Below are 15,433 nucleotides of genomic sequence, written 5' to 3' on the forward strand. Positions count from 1 at the left end.
TCTGTTAGCCATGTCTAATTGCAGCAAACCAATTCTACACTCTTAATTTAATGTTATTTATTGTACTTGCAAAACGTATATGAAAACTGTGTATGAAGCAAAATGCACTGGAGAGAAAAATCAGGCAAGGAATCCCCCCCCCCTGGAATGGTGCCATCTTTGATTTAAAGGAATAGTTCACCAAAAATAAAGAAAACTGTAACATCATTTACTCACATTCATGTTGTTGGAGACAAAAACATTAAAGGGGTCATCGGATGCCCGTTTTCCACAAGTTGATATGATTTTTTAGTGTCTTAATGAAAAGTCTATAATATACTTTGGTTAAAATTTCTCAATGGTAGTGTAAAACAACCCTTTTTACCCGGTCAAAATCAGTTCTGTTTTCAGCAAGCCGTTTTGGTCCATGTTCCTTTAAATGCTAATGAGCTCTGCTACCCCGCCCCTCTCTTCTGTGGGGTGACGAGCCGTTCTCATGATAATGTTTACTTCAGCTGCGGAACTTGCTAACTAGCACCTTATTAGGATTCATAAAAGAACCTTATATTAATTACTTCTGTAGGTGAGGCTGGATCACAAATGATTCGCACAAACATAGACACATTTAGGTAGATCCGGGGCGCATTCCCTTCAAAAACAAAGGTAATCCACTGCATCTTCAGCGGCTCAGATGTCGGGAGTAAATAACGACTGCTATGTTCACTATTACATCCAACAACAGAACACCTCAATCGCTTCGGAGCCATTCTTGTCTACTCCTGCTCTGGCGGTGAAACAATGGCAGACTGATGACAGCTTACTCAGGGCGGGTCTAAGGTAAAATGCTAGTGTCAATCAACAATCGTGGGAGGGGCCTGGGTCTGTGTGACGTCATACAGACAAGCATCTGAGAACGGCTTGATGTGAGAAAGGGGAAATTATTTAACGAGATTAAAAAAAAAAAACTTTGGGTGGATCTTTATCATTATATGGTGGTTGTGTACACACAATGTCAACACATTTTAATTTAAACAACTTGTAAAAGTGCATGTCGCATCCGATGACCCCTTTAAAGTGCACTGCAATCCTGACAGACAGGTGTGTTTACTTGGAACAGGGTTGGAAGTCTGCAGGTAGGTAGCACTCCAGGAGCAGGGCTGAAGATGTCTTCCATTTGTTTTTGGCAGGGTGTCCAAACCTGTTCCTGGAGGGCCACTGTTCTGCAGAGTTCAGTTCCAAACCTAATTAAACACACCTGAATCAGCTAATCAAAGGGTAAATCTCAAATCTCACTAGTTCAAATGTCAGGGGACTAATCAGGGAGTCATTTTAGGGGCTATCTTAATTGTAAAATTCTTCCAGTGCACTAGAATGTTCTCTCTCTGAAAAAAATCCAACAATGCAACGCAAAAACAAGGAAGCATTAATGCTCACTATGCTACTGTACCTCACATTTCTGAAGCACAAAACAAAACGCACAAGCCAAATCAACAAATATGATGACATGCAATTTGAAAAGACAAACCCCCTTAATTATTATTTCAGCATAAACACATTGCTAGACAGGTAGTGAAGACATTTAGTAAACATTTAGAATTAATATTTATTTATTTATTCACTTAATGCCATGCCAGCATCAAGGCTACTTTCATGGCGATCTCTGAATAAATTATACAAGGTATTAAGGCTGGGCGATATATCGAACGCGATGATCATGCGCATCTCATCAGCAAAGCCGGTTCCATGATTAGTGGTAAATCTCCATCTCCATGGAGCGGCATTTAATACACAGAGCCGTAGATCACTGACAAGCTACGCAATATCGCATTCATTATCGCAGATGAATCACTTTCGATAATGAACGCAATATTGTGTAGCTTTTGTCTGGCCCTCCAGGAGCAGGATTAGAGGACTGGCTTTTAGGGTGCTTTCACACCTGGCCCATTGTTTCGGAACCTGGCGCGTTTCCCCCCTTAGCCCGGTTCATTTGGGCATATGTGAATGCGGCAATCGCACTCGGATCACTTTCGATAATGAACGCAATATTGTGTAGCTTTTGTCTGGCCCTCCAGGAGCAGGTTTAGAGGACTGGCTTTTAGGGTGCTTTCACACCTGGCCCGTTGTTTCGGAACCTGGCGCGTTTCCCCCCTTAGCCCGGTTCATTTGGGCATATGTGAATGCGGCAATCGCACTCGGATACGCACCAAAACAATCGGTCCGAGATCACCTGAACGATGTGGTCTCGGGTCGATTGAAAACTAACTCTAGAGTGGTTCGGTTGTAGTGAGAAAGCAAACTGATCCAACGGACCAGGCTATATCACAGTGTATAATGGGTAATTACGTAAGTTCTGTGAAAAGCAGTAGACGATGTCTGTGGGTGAGCACGTCTTCGCCATTCAAAATCAAAGCGCGCCTTTTCATTTTATAATGCTGTCTTATTGCTCTTCGTAGTAGGCGCATTTTAACAATGTTTTCCCGATGATCCTGGACTCCTGCTCAAAATGATCAATTAATAAATTAATATAACGACAGCTACAAAAAACCCAACAATAAGCCCTCGAAGCTGTTGTAGTTCCATCCTGACGGATCACAGCTATGAGCGGAATTCCTGAATAATAAACCGTGGAACTTTGACTAATGAGAGGACAGTTCACTCACACGTGACTTGTATTAACAATTTTGGTCCATTTAGAAACTTTTCAGTGTGAAAGCAAACCGCACCAAAAATAAAAAGCAACATTGTAATTATTTTAATCCCTGTTTCGGAACAAAGCAATCGATCAACAGGTGTGAAAGCACCCTAAGACATATTGGAACAGTACTAGTGCATGTTAATTTAGTAGTTTGGTTTAATATGGTCATTTATATTGTATTTATGTACAGAGAATGGGGGTGCCAGGACCAAGACTACCCAGGGGTTAATATGTGCCATTTTGACTACAAACTGCATGGTTCCCACTGGATCCATTCCTGATCCTTCAGTTCAGTAGAACAGTGGTTTTCAATCCTGGTTCTGGGGACCCACTGCGCTGCACATTGTGCATGTCTCTCTTATCTGACATACTCAGTTCAGTGCACAGAGCTGTCTCCTAATGAGCAGTTGATCTGAATCAGGTGTGTTAAATAAGGGAGGCACACAAAATATACAGAGCAGTGGGTCCCCAGGACCAGGATTGAAAACCACTGCAGTAGAGCCTGGCCTTGTGTTAATCTAGACCCAGTTTCCCATGCCCAGACTCTGATACCAACCACTTTTATAGTTGCAAAAGATCAGTAATATAGGGCAATATAATGAAATTTTAAAATATAGTTTTTTTTGTTGTTGTTGTTTTTTTACCTCTGTGACATCCATGACTTTGATTGCCGCCAGCTGTCCTGTTTTGACATGTCTACCCTGTAAATGAAAACAAAGGATTAGTCGGCAGCCTCCCATACGGGAAAATAATCTTACCTGGTCAAGTACAATAGGAATGCGTGACAGTTGACAGTTCCACCCAAGATTGAAATATCTCTCTCATCTTTTATAGAGACTTTCTTAAATAACTGGTTGTTTTTTGTGTAACAGGAAAGTGGAAGAGATTTTATTTTTTAAATCCATTCAATGAAATACAATGGGGATTCAAAGTTATTTTGAAACCCACTGACTTTTACTGTATGGACAACAGCTGATTACCTAGCAACATTGTTGCAGCCACACAGAAAACCCTAGCAAGTACACAGAAATGTCTCAGACAACACTTAGTTTTAAGTAGTTTTAAAAGCTCAATGTATTGTGTCAAAACCTTCAAGTTTTTTAAGGGTGCTTCCTGAAGGACATCAAAGACTATGGAAATACAAAGACGATTCACTCCAATACTTATGAATGGGAGAAACTGCAACGCGCAATATGGCGGAACAGTCCCACCTTCTAAATGAAAGCAGCAATCTCTGATTGGTAAAACCATTGCGTCAGTGCAGCGGCCATTAGAAGCTCTGGTCCCCATAGAAACCTGAGGCTAGACCAGCCAATGCACATGTGCAGTTATGACTGCGCATGCGCATTGGCTGGTCTAGCCTGAAAAATAAGCTTTTTAAATGCTATTTGAACATAAGAAACAACATTCACGGGGCAGTTCATTTCAGATTTCGTTGCGGATTTGAAATATGTAATTTAATTGCGAGTTCAGCAAGCAGTTTTTGAGATTTCAGGATTTCCCCATTCATTTAGATAGGACTGGGTCTTGTTTGAGCTGCCTGGAGGCGTTGCAAATAAGGCCGCCGAGTGAACAGACTTTCCTTGAAAGGGAAAGTTTTAATCTGTAGGGGGCGCTGTTGGCCTACTTCTAATTAAATTAAAAGTAAAATAGCCTGCCCTACACAAATAACATTTAGACTGTTTCTGATTAAATAAAGTAGTAATTGATGTCATAAAATAATGAATATGTTTTGATTTAAAAGGTTAGAAGCTATAGCTTATAATTAATTTTTTTTTTAAATCACAAACATGACACTTGTAATAATAATTACAAGAATAATAATTTTATACTGATTTATTCATTAAAATGTTTTATTTTTTATAATAAGCACTAAAAGATTTTCTGAATTTTTACAACTCTTGCTTTAGACCATCTACAAATGTTAAATCTTAAAATAAAATGTTAGGGTTAAAACTTCATCTTTCTGGGGGGGGGGGATACAGCGTCTGGTATATAGTTTATTTATAGTCATTTTCAAAGCTATATTTTACAAATATTTTGCATATTTCTGCACAGGAGAGACTTGGTGTTGCTTCCATACAAAAAGGCCACAGTGAGCTGAAAAATATCGGCATATCGGATATCGGCAAAAATACAATATTGTGCATTCCTATTTTAAATGACAAGAGGATTTCAATTAAGATGTACATCATTAAATACAAAAAGTCTGGCTGTGCTTAATGGGTACATTTTTGTACCCTTTAAGCACACCCCTGTTCCCAATAAGCTCACATCATGTTTTATTAAAAATTCTTGTTTATTTTAAGCAACCTTTTTAAAGAATAACTGAAAAAAAAAAATATTTTAAGGTACAAAGTCAATAAAAAAAATAATCAAGCAACAAGGCATTCAATTTGATCAGTTAGCATATAGTATATTCATAGTGTAAACATACCTATTAAGCTCACCAAAATCTACATAAATTCATTTTTAGTCTCTTCTTTGCAACTACTTTTACTTCCTCTACAGTCACAAATCTGGGTGTTATATTAGACAGCAACTTGTCTTTTGAAAATCATATTTCCAAATTCCCATGTTACAAAAACAATATTCTTCCATCTTAGAAACATTGCCAAGCTACGAAACATGTTACCTGTTTCTGATGCAGAAAAGCTAATTCATGCATTCATGACCTCTAGACTGGACTATTGTAATGCACTGCTAGCTGGTTGTCCTGCATTTTCAATAAACAAACTACAAGTAGTCCAAAATGCAGCGGCTAGAGTCCTTACCAGGTCAAGAAAATATGATCATATTACCCCAATTTTACAGTCTCTGCACTGGCTACCTATTAAGTTCCGTATCAGTTACAAAATACTATTACTTGCCTATAAGGCCCTAAATGGTTTACCTCCTGTGAACCTAACTAATCTTCTACCACGCTACAATCCAACCCACTCCCTAAGGTCGCAAAACTCTGGACTTTTGGTAGCGCCTAGGATAAGCAAAGTCCACTAAAGGAGGTAGAGCTTTTTCACATTTGGCTCCCAAACTCTCGAATAGCCTTCCTGATAACGTTTGAGGTTCAGACACACTCTCTCTGTTTAAATCTAGATTAAAGACACATTTCTTTAGCCAAGCATTCACATAATGCATCTTATAATCTTGTACTGCGGTTATATCTGATCAAATGTACATTATTATTCTTTAGCTTGGGTTGAACAAATCATTTTTGCTTAGATGGAACAGCAGCTATGCTAATTATGTCTCTATTTGTTAATGTATTTGTATTAACATCCAGTGGTAACTAGGAATTACTGAAGCTTCAGTCTGGATCCAACCCTCAAATGATCTGAGATGACCAAACACCTGAGAATAGATGATGCCAACCCCTCAGAGGATCTCAAGGATGCCAATACTCAGACAACATACAGAATTACCTAATTTTGCCATAAGTTAAATATATTAATCTATGACAAAAATACTATTACAAACTAGGTTAGTGAATAATTCAGCAGCAAAACATACTCTAGAAAAATCATGGGTGCACAATTTTATAAAACCTAGTGAAACATTTTTATTTACAAATAAAAGTTAAGTGTATGACTAAATCTGGTAAAATGGTACACATTGCTCTTTGTATTGTAAAATACATTCATGAAAAAACAAGCAAATACATTTATATATAAATATATACTATAAAATTAAAAGACATTTCTTTTAAATCTATAGCACAGTAATGAAGGCAGCAACATATAATAGATAGGACAGAACAAGAAAGACTATTAATAATCTCTCATTGCGCAAAAGTTTTATAAAACGAAAGGCTCCAATACAGAGCAGCACAAAACGCTTATGCGCATCCCATGAGCAGAATGATGCGCTTGAAGCAACACGGAGTCGCAGCGCAGCCCTCCGAGTCCACACAGAAAAGTTCAAAGTACAAAGGGAAAAGATACTGATGCGTAGTGTTTTAAATCTGTGCGTTAGGTTATTGATCCTTTTCTTTTAACAGTTTTAAACCTGTTATTGTGCGCTCTTGAAGAGAGTTTGACTGTAGTAACCGAACGAGAGACACAGTTTGAATGCTGAATGGAGGATTACAGACAGCCGCAGCGGAGAGAAGAGTTTACCTGAACTTGAATTTAACGACTTAAATATTCATCTGTACCTCAGATTAAACTATGGAACAGCTTCAGAACATTTGAAATATAGTGCACGAAAACTTTATAGTGCTTTATAATGTTTTTGTGCCTTTCGTGGGGCTCAACAATAACACAGAAGAGTACATGCACAATATCGGATTTGGATCGGTCTCGTCTGACCGATACCTGGTCCGCAGAAAATGGCTGTATCGGAGCCGATACTGAGTATCGGATCGATGCATCCCTAATATCATTTAAACAAATCTTTGAATGACTTATGAACATTTAATTTCACAAATCTTGCAAACTTAGTCGGATCTAGGTGTGAGATCTTATAAAGTGTGCATTTGTATCCTGCATGATCGCGTGTTCTCTGCGTGACTTTCGGTCCGTGTGAATTGAAAGTGGACAGGAGGAGAGTTCAGCTTCACTGGAGATGCGCGATCGACAAACTTTAAAAGCATCGGCAGTCAAAAAAAACAATATAGGTCGACCACTAGTTTTGTCCATCACTAGAACGGCCGCATCTGAGGCAGTAAATTAACAGAATCACGTTTTAATCAGTTTGCAGGTTATAAAGTTTATTGTAGCGATATGGGCACTCAGTTTCTCTTATTTTTTAATACATTTGGCCAAAATCTCACAATATAAAAAAACGAACCGCTATGCACAGGATATTTAAAACGTACAAAAGTGTATTGGCTATAACGAGACAGCAAATGCTAAGACTCTTCTCTGCTCTTTAAACACAAAAACATTAGCCTTTATAGACGGGTTCATCGGGCGCACGCGCCTGGCCCGAAGGTAACTTGTTTGTTTATCGGTCTGGCAAGTGGAGCCAGCTGCAAAGACAGTTAAAGTAATGAGTAGACTGAAGTTGGGCTCAGGTTGTTGTACTGTGGGATGTGTATCCCATACATTTATTTATTTGTGGCGACCCACCATGATATCAAAACTGACCGATTTACCAAAAGGCTTTGTTGAATAAACATGAGCACGTACTGCACGTTTAAAAATCAAAACGAGGCACGGGTGTTTTTAATATAACTGTATTTCTGAAGGAAGACTGTCTTTAGAAAAATTTTGATGTCCTATCATTTCATCTTGCATGTTATATGCCTGATAAAGCAACGTTTGTAAGCTCAGCGCTGCTTTGTGTACAGCTTTTACCGGGGAAACCCATTTCTCCCGCTTTAAAGCACCTCCTGCTGGCAGAGAATGAATTTGAATTTTCAAGTCCGTCTGATTTACGCAGAAAACATATTTTGCTTATCAAAAATAATCTACTCTAGAGGGATTTAGATGTTGTTATTGATTCTATTTGAAAGTCTACCAAAAGTTAAGTTAGGGCCACAAATGCGTGCATGCGCAGTAACATTTGTGTTGTTGAACTAAACATGCTGCCGATTGTCATTAAAGGGACAGTTCACTCCAAAACTAAAATTGTGTCATTATTTACTCACTGTCATGTTGTACCAAACCTGTATTCATTTTTATTCTTGTGCTGAACACAAAAGAAGATATTTTGAAGAATGTGGGTAACCAGACAGTTGTTGCATGGTCCCCAGTGACTTTAGCCTAGATTTAAACTGCTGATTGTGTCTGGCCAGAGGAGAATGACACTATTTCGACAAACTATTTAGTCTAAATACTGTAAAGCTGATATAAAGCCACCCAGCTTTATATCAAGTCGATGTAAAGCTGCTTTGAAACAATTTGCATTGTTAAAAGCGCTATACAAATAATATTGACTTGATAGTAGGAAGAAAAAAAAACGAAGTCACTGGGGACCAGCAACTGCTTGGTTACCCACATTCTTCAAAATATCTTCATTGCTATTTGCTCTTAAACTGTCGAATACACTCAAGGTTTACATAAACATTTACGTCCTAAGTGAATGTAAACAGAAAACTGGACATGTGTAAGTACATTAAATCCGTGCAATTTTATTAATGTTAATCAACAAGACAGGAAAAATTAAAAATCAATCCCTCACTGCTCCTGACTGATTAACTTTGATTTGAATCAGTGTATTGAATTCATACAGTAAAGTCTACTGAAGTTTACTGTTTACTGAAAATCCTGCTTACTTAGTTTAGCATTTAAATCTTAGATATTCACTGTCATGCATTTTATTTTATTTTTAATATTAATATGAATTAATATTAATATTCTATTTCTGCTTTTACTCAGGATCACAGCTTGACTGTCTTCCTATCAGAGAACATTGACAATCTGATTGCACATTACCAGGTGAGTGAATATGGTAAATTGTGTTGTTTGCTTTGAAATTACTTTTATAGTAAGTGGAAATCTTATCAGATTCAACAGATCACTTCCAGAGCGAAGGCCAAAGAAAGACTTAGCATAATTTAACCTTAGTGAGGCAAACGTTTAGCGACAAAATTAACCCATGCTGAGATTGAGAGACGGTAAAAGTATACAAATATACACCAAAGGAAGTAAGCCTTTTTACTACATAAATCTACACAAGTTGCGCTTAATATCAAATCTAATGGTGTGTTGAGATATTTAATATGAAAATAAACATAGCCTAATTTGGCTATATGTCTTTTTTTTTTTTCTTATTTAACCATAATCATGATATTATAACTGTCTTGTCTTGCGCACTTTTCCTTGAACATCCGTGCATAAATCATAACTGGGACTAATGAAATTCAATAATAACAGCAATCGTAGGCCTATTTAAAGGCTCACATTTGAATGTGTTATTTTCTTTATTTATGAAGAATTATAAGCGCGTGTATGATGTGATTTAGCCTATGCATATTTATTTGATCTAAAGTTTGGCAGTGATTACAAGATGCTAGGGCAAGTTTTGTATTGTTTACAGAAAGGTGCGTTCTCATCTTTTTTGCGTGTCTGTTTTTCTTCAAAGCACCAGCTTGCCTAATGTTGGTTTGATTGCTTGTGTTAGATGAGAAAATAAATAAGTTTGCCTTCCTGATGTTGTAGATTAATGCGGGTCCGGTTCAGGTCGCGACTCTCGGTCTTTATGTCAAACGGTTCTGGTCTGGTAGGCTACAGAAATATATATATAGTGATGCTGTCGGATAATGGGTCGGGTGTTCTGTTAAGTACTGCTGTTGCACGTTTACCAAACAGGACCCGTGCAGGACTCTGCTTTAAACCGCTTTGCGTCAGAGATGCGCCATTTACAGGTATTTCCCTAAACCGCCACACAGATCATATATTTTTCAGCCAAGGGGTGAGAACTTAATGATTACGAGAAACGATTATTTATTTTTGTTAATTATTTTATTTCAGTTAGTTTTTCAATAACTATTGTTAGTTTAGTTTCGTTTTAGTTTTTCAAATATTTTGATATTTTTATTTTATTTCAGTTTATGAAATTGTTTTTTCATCAATCGTTTTCATCTTAGTTTTAGTTTTCGTTATGAAAATAACCTTGTTGTGGAGGACGGAACAAAACCTTGTCAGAGCCATAACGCGTCGCAAACATGTGCAGTGTAAACAGGGGGTAACTTTGAATAACAAGATGTTGAATTTTTTTTTTAATACTTGTGTCTTGTTAATGCCACAGAACATTGCAAAACTCACACAAGCATACAACAGCACACATTACATACTCAGCACTTCACTACACTCAAACACACAAGCACACACCACAAACGTTTTGTAAACAACATACTCCACTCTATACCACACACACACACAAACATACAACACCACAAATAGTAAAAAAAGCATTTTGATGTTATTTGTTACAGAATGTTTACTGTTGTTCATTTTCAAAAATAGTTTAAGAGATTTTTAAGTTGCATTTGTTAAAAAAAAAGAAAGAAAATAAATAAGTCATTTAATATTCACCAGTTGTCTGTTATGTCTTCCACTCATTATAATGTATAACTAATTTTAAGTATTGAGCATTACACCTAGATATTTTAAAATACAAAAAATTCAAATTATCAATCTAAATGAGCTTACATTGTATAATGGGGTAAACAAGTAAAGAAATAACTTAAATTTATTAGTAAAATCTACTTAAAATATTGTTACACCAGCTAATAAATTTGAGCAAAACCGTTCATTGGGATACTCAAATATTTAAGCATTGTCAACTAAAGATTTTTAGGTAACTGCTTAAAATTCCATGTGAAATTTACTTAAGAAGAGGGATGCAAAAATGATGCACTATATTTTTAAGTAGATCTAGCATATTATGTTTTTCAGTGTGGGCGGGCCTTGGCCAATGAAAGCTACCATAGATTCCAGACCTTCAGCCTGGCTATGTGAGACTACCACGATACCATAGAACAGGGGTGTCCAAACTCGGTCCTGGTGGGCCACTGCCCTGCAGAGTTTAGCTCCAACTCTAATTAAACACACCTGAACTAGCTAATCAAAGTCTTACCAGGCATACTAGAAACTTCCAGGCAGGTGTGTCGAGGCAAGTTGGAGCTAAACTCTGCAGGACACCAGCCCTCCAGGATCTAGTTTGGACACCCCTGTCGTAGAACTTGCAACAGTGCAGCGTTTTGAATTTAAACAAGTAGTATTTATATTAAATTGTTCAATCATAGCCTTTTGAAGTTTAAATCATATTAGGCCATATCACGATTCCTGTTTTTCAGCCCCGAAATTAGATCTCTTTATGATTTTTGGAACTTATACCATTTATGTTACTGAAGACTCTTATTACTTTAAGTTATTTTTATTTGAAACGAAATTGAAGATTTTTTTTAAAGACCCGTGTGGACCCTGAAACCCTCCGATCCCAAACACAACTACAAAGCAAAATCATGGACAAAGTCGTTACAGCTTCCACAAGTGTGCTCAATACCACTCCATACTATGTTCTTAACCCAGCCCTTAGCTTTGAAGAACACATTTTATCGTTCCTTTTCGATATAATAACACCTTTTAAAAAAAATTATCTTGAAGTTAGATTTAAAAACCAACCTTATACACTTGACCATATGTACCATTTCCAACCACTTCGACCAGTTCAAAAATCCCGGCTGGGTCCTAGAGTAAAACAAAAGGTAAGAATAAAAACTGCGAAACTATGTCAATGTAAATTAAAACAAAACAAACAATGGATTTAACAAATAAAGCTCTCCATACTATGTATATAACACGTAACGTTATGCTAGTGGAGTTCAAACAAAGAAAAGATCGAAACTCTTAAACGATGGCCATTCCACATAACGTAAATGAATATTATGGTTTTAACACTTTCTCTCGTTTAAACAGAGATTACGATACGTTCGTGGATTCTGAAATCATCGGTATCTACAGCAAAAGACAATGAAAACAAGCTAATGTAGTCGGTACAGGCTACTCACCCGTAGTGAAGAAAGGTCTATGTCTACTAGACTTTTCGCTGGAGAGTCGTTCGCCATCTTTCATTTGTGTAATATTTGCTGTAAAAATACTCTTCACTCCCACTCTTCACGCTGTGTGCCGTAACAGCTGTAACCGTTTGGTTTACTATAGCAACATTTCTCTAGCGCAGGACTGTTAATTCATGTTGAATTGAACGGGATTGGAGCAGTAGCTATACCCTGCAGAAATGTCCGATTCGCCAGTGAATCATTTTAAACGGTTCTTTTTTTAGGACTCGGTGGAACCGATCGCAAGCCGTTTCTAAATCATCCCCATTGAAATCTAGCTTACATTAATTTGTTTTGTAGTCAAACTGTAACGTGGAACCATATTCTTTATATTAATAATTTAAATTAATAGTGTTCATATTCAACATTACTGATGCGTAGGCCTTTATTAATAATAATGGGATCAATACTGCAAACAGTTGTTAACAATGGTGTCTAAAAAATAAACAACACAGCCTTGGACTCAACCGTAACAACAAAATGAAAGTAAAATGCTATAGGCTCTCACTTTTGATAGCTCAAAAGAATAGGTGGGTCAGTTTGTGAACCGTTTTTTTAAACGTCACAAGAACGAACCGATTCATTGATTCACTAAAGTGAATCTTACTTTCTAGAGCTAAACACAGGAAGTCGGTGTCGTGAGAAATCGGGTCCTCCCTAGAAATCGACTAGTTACACAAAGTACACACAAACGATATTATTTAAAACTGTTTTTTTTTCTTTCTTTTTTTTCACTTTGTTAAAATGTTAATAACAATAATGAACCAAATACTAATTTAATAATAATTTAACTAAATATTACAAGATTGTTGAGAATATATGTAGGGTAATCAGTTTTCTGTTCTTGAAATAATGTTACAGACAATGACTGTATTTGGTATCTGAAGAATGCTCATACATCACTGAGGCAGTATCATTTCAGAAAAGTAACCATTACTTTCCAAAGTAAGGAAGAAATCATGATAAAAAATGCCTCACAAGGAATAACAGACAGTTTAATAATGATTACATTTTTGAGACACCCATATGTGGCCAACAAATGCAACCTACGGAGGGTGCAGCCTTCAAAATGACTCAAAAGTTAGATTTGAAAAATGTTTAGGTAACTGCAAAAGTGGCTGTTTTATATCTTGTTGACTTAGAATGTTGCATAGCTTAATTTTAATTATTAGTGTTAACATCATCTTTTTACTGGTTGATAGACTTGAATAAAGCTGTGACTCTTCTAAGAAATCCTTACTAGGGTTTGTTTGCTTGGCTTGCCCTGCCCTTTGCTGTGAATGAGTCAACCAGCTGTCATGAGACATCTAGTCCCACAATTCCTACACAATCACTTTATGATGTTGTTTAAACTATCTGATAATGGCCATTATTGTCTGTTGTAGTTAGCTTACGTACTAGCATAACATAAAGATACCAGTTAGCCAGATGGCTTAGCTTACACACTTTGATTTTACATAATACAACAGGAGAGGATTGTAAATCCACCCCTTCAGTAGCAGCACATATTATGTGTTTCATTTCAAATGAATTCATATAAATTAGAGTTGTGTGGGGTGGAGTTAAGTAAATGAGTCGCCTCGCTCCCTCAGTCAAAATCGAGGGATTAAGGGTCTGTCCATATGATTTTTCCTCCTCCATTTGACGAAGTGAATTGTACTTCAAAATAATGGTGGGCAGTCCCCAGAGGGGAAGTGCTTAGGGAAGTTCATGAGTGTATGTTTACAAGTGAAGTGGAATGCAGCACAGTCAGTGGGGGTATAGAGTCCTTCCAGGTCACACCCATTTCATTCTTTCTGATCAGTTCCTATGCAGTTGAGCTGATCGCTGAGCCCTTAGCAAGGCAATTTGCCAGTAAGCATAGTCAGCATTAATGCTGATCCAGTTCCCAGATGGCCATCGGGCAAATTAAAATCTTTAGAGCAATGGACAACAAGTAGAAATTTCTGCTTTTTCCATCTACATTTTATGCTCTGTAGGTCAAGAGTTGGGTTGGGCTTAGTCCTTATTCTTATTTTAAATAATACTTTGAAATTTTTGCTTCATATTGTTTTCTCAAAAATTGCAAATACTGGCTCAGTATAGATGTTTATTAACTGCTGGGAACTAAATGGCTGTTAAAACCCTAGGCATTCGTTCCCATTTATTAAATTCGTAAAGGTTTTGTTTTGGGAAATGTTTATGAAACAAGCTCTTGGTAATGCTCCCTTTATAAGAAAGAGTAAAACTTGAATGTGAACATTCACAAGCATGAAAATTCATTATTGCATCATTTCTGAATCATTCTGCAAACACACATTTCTGTAAAACTGTAAGACACTAATTCCATGTTATGGACTTTTTTGAAAATGGCAACACATCACTGTTGTCAACAGCTGTCAGTCAATGCAGACATATCTGTTGTCTTGAATAGGAAGAAAGTGAGAATCAAAATTAAGTATCATGCTGTTAAAAACTTAAACCATTGTACTGTGCTGAAAATCCTTTACCTAAATTGGTTTTCCTAGTCAAAAATGATTAGCCTTTTAAAAAGATTTTGTATTTATTTTTGTAATTGATTGATTTGAGATTATGGACCTCTTAGTCCAATGCAATAACATTAACTAGCAATTTTAGGAAAACCCTATCCAGGTCAAAATGACTGGAACACAACACAAGGGTTAAAAAGACCATCCAATCAGAAAAGTGTAAGCTATGGTAGACTTTATTTATCAGATGTTGATATAAACCTACTCTACTGCCTTGGTACAAGAGCACAAGAACTTATGTTGGCATTATTGCCAACCATGTCTACATGGAGTTTCTATGTCATGTTGATGGTTGAAGAACTGTAGCATTCATTCATAAAGGTTTTTTTTTTTTTTTAAACCACTGACGCACCTCAGTGAAGTGGTTATTCATATCTGTTGTGCATACATATCTTAAATGTATGTATACAGTCTGGTTTATATATCCTGTAGCTTAAAAAATAAATATGCCCGTGTTGTAAGGTACTGAAGTATTTCTTTAAAAGGGTCTACCAGGGCATACTTTCAAAAATATGATCTGGTCAAGCGCAGGCACTTAATTGTTTACACATTGAGAATAAAATTAACATTATGGAAATAAGTTAGAGCTAGACATTGTCCAATGAGGGATTTACAACTAGCCTGCCTTAATTTGATCTATCTATCCATCTATCTGTCCATCCATAGTATTCATGACAAAATTGAATTGAAATAAAAGATGAAGATGAAAACAATGAAAGAAAATTA

The 15,433-nt window shown here is 36.7% G+C and overlaps 1 protein-coding gene across 2 annotated transcripts in view; it reads right to left on the reverse strand.

The window, feature by feature from the left end:
- Positions 1–12,380, reverse strand: part of LOC306873918 (mitogen-activated protein kinase kinase kinase kinase 4-like) — an 83,545-nt gene extending 71,165 nt beyond the window's left edge. For both annotated transcript variants that reach the window (XM_079423478.1, XM_079423479.1), the window contains exons 1-3: positions 12,132–12,380; positions 11,746–11,811; positions 3,319–3,375 (exon numbers count right to left, since the gene is read on the reverse strand). In XM_079423478.1, coding sequence (XP_079279604.1) covers positions 3,319–3,375; positions 11,746–11,811; positions 12,132–12,188 — 180 coding nt within the window. In that variant the 5' untranslated portion in view covers positions 12,189–12,380. The remainder of the gene's footprint in view (positions 1–3,318; positions 3,376–11,745; positions 11,812–12,131) is intronic.
- Between the last annotated feature and the right edge of the window lie 3,053 nt (positions 12,381–15,433).

Source organism: Barbus barbus (assembly GCF_936440315.1).
Source record: "Barbus barbus genome assembly, chromosome: 8".
Lineage (NCBI taxonomy): Eukaryota > Metazoa > Chordata > Actinopteri > Cypriniformes > Cyprinidae > Barbus > Barbus barbus.